This window comes from Drosophila willistoni, unplaced genomic scaffold (assembly GCF_018902025.1).
Source record: "Drosophila willistoni isolate 14030-0811.24 unplaced genomic scaffold, UCI_dwil_1.1 Seg151, whole genome shotgun sequence".
Lineage (NCBI taxonomy): Eukaryota > Metazoa > Arthropoda > Insecta > Diptera > Drosophilidae > Drosophila > Drosophila willistoni.
Window position 1 is genome coordinate 78688 of NW_025814112.1, and position 3996 is coordinate 82683.

The window sequence follows — 3996 nt, forward strand, 5'->3', positions numbered from 1 at the left end:
GCGAGTTACAATCTGTCGCGATCTTGAAATGCTTTCCCTGCAAATATACACGAAATCGTTTTAACGAATAAATTATCGCCAATGTTTCTAACTCAAAGCTATGATATCTAGATTCCACATCGGTAGTTCTTTTAGAAAAATAGAAAACTGGATGCCATTTACCATCGCTTTTCCTTTGTAGCAAAATCGATCCAAAACCAATAGAACTTGCGTTACAATGCAGTTCGGTTTCATCATTTGGGCTATAAAGCGCAAGTATTGGGGCCTCTGTTAACTTAGACTTTAGATTTTCAAACGTACTAAGTTCGATGTTCCCAAACATGAACTTTTTGTCTTTTCTAACTAGGTCATATAATGGCTTGGCAATAGTAGCAAAATCTTTAATAAACCTACGAAAATAGGAACATAGTCCTAAAAAACTTTGAACCTCGCTGACTTTAGTCGGAACTGGAAAATCCTTTACTGCTTGTATACCCTTATCGTCAGCTTTGATGCCTTTGCCTCTAATCGAATACCCTAGGTACTTAACACTCGTCTGCAGAAATTCGCACTTATCTAATCTCAACTCCAATTTATTGTCAACCAATCGGTCGAATACTTCTTTTAAAATTTCTAGATGCGTATCAAAATCTTTTGTTGCTACCATAATATCGTCTAAATATATAATAACTTTTTCATCCCTGATCATATCGGCAAATATCCTGTTTATAAACCTTTGAAATGTAGACGGCGCATTTCTGAGGCCAAATGGCATACGAAGAAATTCAAACTGACCAAGCGGTGTCGTGAATGACGTAAACTTCACTGAATCCTCATGCATGTATACATGGAAAAACCCATTCTTTAAGTCGAGTTTCGAAAATAAGGTTTTTCCTGCAAGTCTATCTAACAGATCATCAATAAGTGGAGTAGGATAACTATCTTTTGAAATCGCCTTGTTTAATTTTCTAAAATCAACGCACATTCTAAGTTCACCTGTAGTCTTTTTTACGAGCACGATTGGGGAAACATATTCTGACTCACTCGGCCTAATATATTCTTTGCTTAAGTATTCGTCAATTATTTTTTGCAATTCAGCCTTTTCGCTATAAGAAAGTCGTCTTAGATTACAGCTAAACGGACTTATGTCATTGATTGTGAGTTTCATTTCGCATTTAACCTTTGGTTCATTTGGTCGATTTCTTTCCAGATAAAATTTAGAAAAAATATTTTCAAACATTGTCGTTTCATTGAAACTTAAACTTTTGCCAACAGAATATTTTGAATTTACCACGTCACAATCAATATTTAGCATTTGGTTTTCAAAATTATCTTCTTTGCTCAAGTCATGGCTTAACTTAATACTTTCGGCCATTGACTCTTTACACAGATCATCGTCAAGCTGCAGTACAATTTTAGCTTTACATATTTTCATAAAATCTCTACCTAACAGTATTGGACTTCCCATAGACTCGTTGGAAACAATCAGTAGTCGAACGTAAACATTTTTATTTAATATTTCAACGTAACATAAAATACTTCCAAAGACTTCAAGTTTACTTCTATTTAAACCAAAATATGTATGTTCAGGACCGGGTTCCAATTTAATTTCATCTGAAACGAACTCCTTTTTGATTAAGCTAACTGCGCTTCCCGAGTCTATGAGGCATCCTAGGGAAAATACATCATTACCTATGTGAACTTTTACAATTCTTATATTATCCAAACTTACTGATATTGCTGCGGGCTTCTTCTTATTTTGACTGCAATCTGCCACTCGGTGACCCATTTCACCACATCCAAAGCAAGCACCAGTTGCTCTTATTGGTTTGTTACAGTCGGCTGCTAGGTGACCCAGGCAGTTACAGTTGAAGCACCTGAATGTGGGCTTCTTCTTTGCGGAAACATTTGGCAGAGATACAGGTTTTTCCCGCTGCAGCACTATGTTGACAAATGCTGCCAACACGTCATCTTTAGACCCAAAACGCTGCATACAAGCCATCTCTCGCAAGTGACGGTCTGGTATTCCGTCAACAATATACTCGACCATCTCGTCCTCCGGCAAACGCAAGCCGCCAGCCAAGCCAACTTTGTCGTTAAAGTAATTCAGGAACGGTTCGCCGACGCACCACTTGCGTGCCTCAAACTCTCTTCGAATTATTACATTGGTCTTCTTTGATCCGAAGACTTTTCCCATGGCATCGAATATGGTTTTCACAGGTTGACACAAACACTCAGGGTTTGAGTGTATCCAATCCAAAGCTTTGCCCTTTAGTTTACCGAAGACAAGCAAACGTAAATTATTTTCGTTCAAGTTGAATGATCTTTCCAAATGAAGCACGGAAGATATCCAACTATAAACATTTCCATTACCGTCAAAATCGAGTACAAAATCTTTCACATCTTTGGCCAAGACCTGGTCACCTGTCTTCGTCGCCAGCCAGCTGCTTGAGTGGCCAGACTCAGGGTTGCCAGCAAGGCGCAAAAACTCGTTCTCTCTACGAACCAGTTCGATTTTTTTGCAAAGTAGTTCCAGCTTTTTTTCCAAAGTGTACTTTACTATGTTTTCTTCTTTTTGGCTCTCTTCATTCGACTTCTCATTTGTTCCATTGCGCTCTCCGTTGTTACTCTTTTCATTTGACTTCTCATTTGTTGCGTTGCGCTCTCCGTTGTTGCTCTTTTCATTTGACTTCTCATTTGTTGCTTTTGATATTTCTTGCGGTTCATTCGTAATGCTCTCGTTTTCTGTCTGCGTCTCGCTTTCTGCATCGTTTTGATCATTTTCTGCTTCGTTCTGTTCGTTTGCCGTTAGTTCTTGCTGCTGTTGACCTTGGAACAAGTCTGCCTCGAAATTTTGCGTCTGACCGGCGCCATCGTCCGATGAATACAAAATGCTCTTTAGGTGCTCCAAGCAATCTTTTTCAGGGGGATCCGCGCGTTTACTTAGGCCTCCGTTAGGAGCAGCTCCATCTTTTGAATGTTGCCCTCTCGCTACAGGGCTAAGTTGGTTTAAACGTTCGGCTAGCACATTTTTAGTGCCAGTATCTGGTAAACCTAGGTTTTTGCACCAGATTTGTAACTGGGACTTCGAAAAATCGTCAGGATTTATTGAATCCATTATTGTTTTTTAATATATATTTTTTCTTTGCTAAATTATAGCTATTTCACTGTTTTTTCACTGGGTTAACTATGACCACTTCTGAAATTATAGCGAGTAAAACACGTCTATCTCTGGTGAGCTCTCCATAAAAACTGAGCCGCTCTCATTCTTTTTATTTGAACCTCTCTGTTCTTTTCTTTAAAGTGAGACAGCACGCTTCTCATACTGTACCATTGCATAAAACTTAATACTAATTTGTAACAAAGAAAAGAGTAAGATATACTTAATTCTAAACATATTGCACTGGGGGAAAGAGTAAGATATACTTAATATTAATACATATTGCTACACTAGGAAATTCAGGTTTTTGGCTAAGCTAAATCCTGACCAGTTAAATGAGTGATGCATCTAAAATTATTTGCCAGGTGCAACCCAGTGTATTCTTTAATCTTTTTCTTTCTTTTTCATAAATTTGTTTTTTATATATAGACGTAGTCGTACAACGCTCAGTACGAACAAGTGGCCCATATGACACCAGGCCCGGGCCTGTTACGAATGACCCTAAGTAAAGTTATGTTACAACCTCTACCCACTCCGACCTAAGGGCATAGGCGAATTACATATATAAACATAAATTAAACTTAAGAAATAGAAAATATTAAATGTAATGAGATAATAGGTTACATATAAAAAGAAAACCGGATAGATGATTAAATAAAGATGATTACAACTAATTACGAGCGAGGAATGACAAGATCGCAGTTTTTATACCCGGAAGCGATGTTTCGGAACCGATAACGTGCCAAAGTCTGTTGTAGTCACTACATAGTATACGAAAAGGTTCATGCAGAGAATAGTCAGTTGTGCAAGTGGGAAGTATAAGCCATGTGAAATTGCGGGTCCTTCTAGATGGAACA

The 3996-nt window shown here is 38.1% G+C and overlaps 1 protein-coding gene across 1 annotated transcript; it reads right to left on the reverse strand.

The window, feature by feature from the left end:
• Nucleotides 1-1613: 1613 nt before the first annotated feature.
• Nucleotides 1614-3425, reverse strand: LOC124460901. The gene is made up of 2 exons (XM_047012499.1): nucleotides 1712-3425; nucleotides 1614-1650 (listed from the first exon to the last, which is right to left on the reverse strand). The coding sequence occupies exons 1-2, from the start codon at nucleotides 3095-3097 to the stop codon at nucleotides 1639-1641; spliced, it is 1398 nt and encodes a 465-aa protein (XP_046868455.1). The 5' UTR covers nucleotides 3098-3425; the 3' UTR covers nucleotides 1614-1638.
• Nucleotides 3426-3996: the final 571 nt, after the last annotated feature.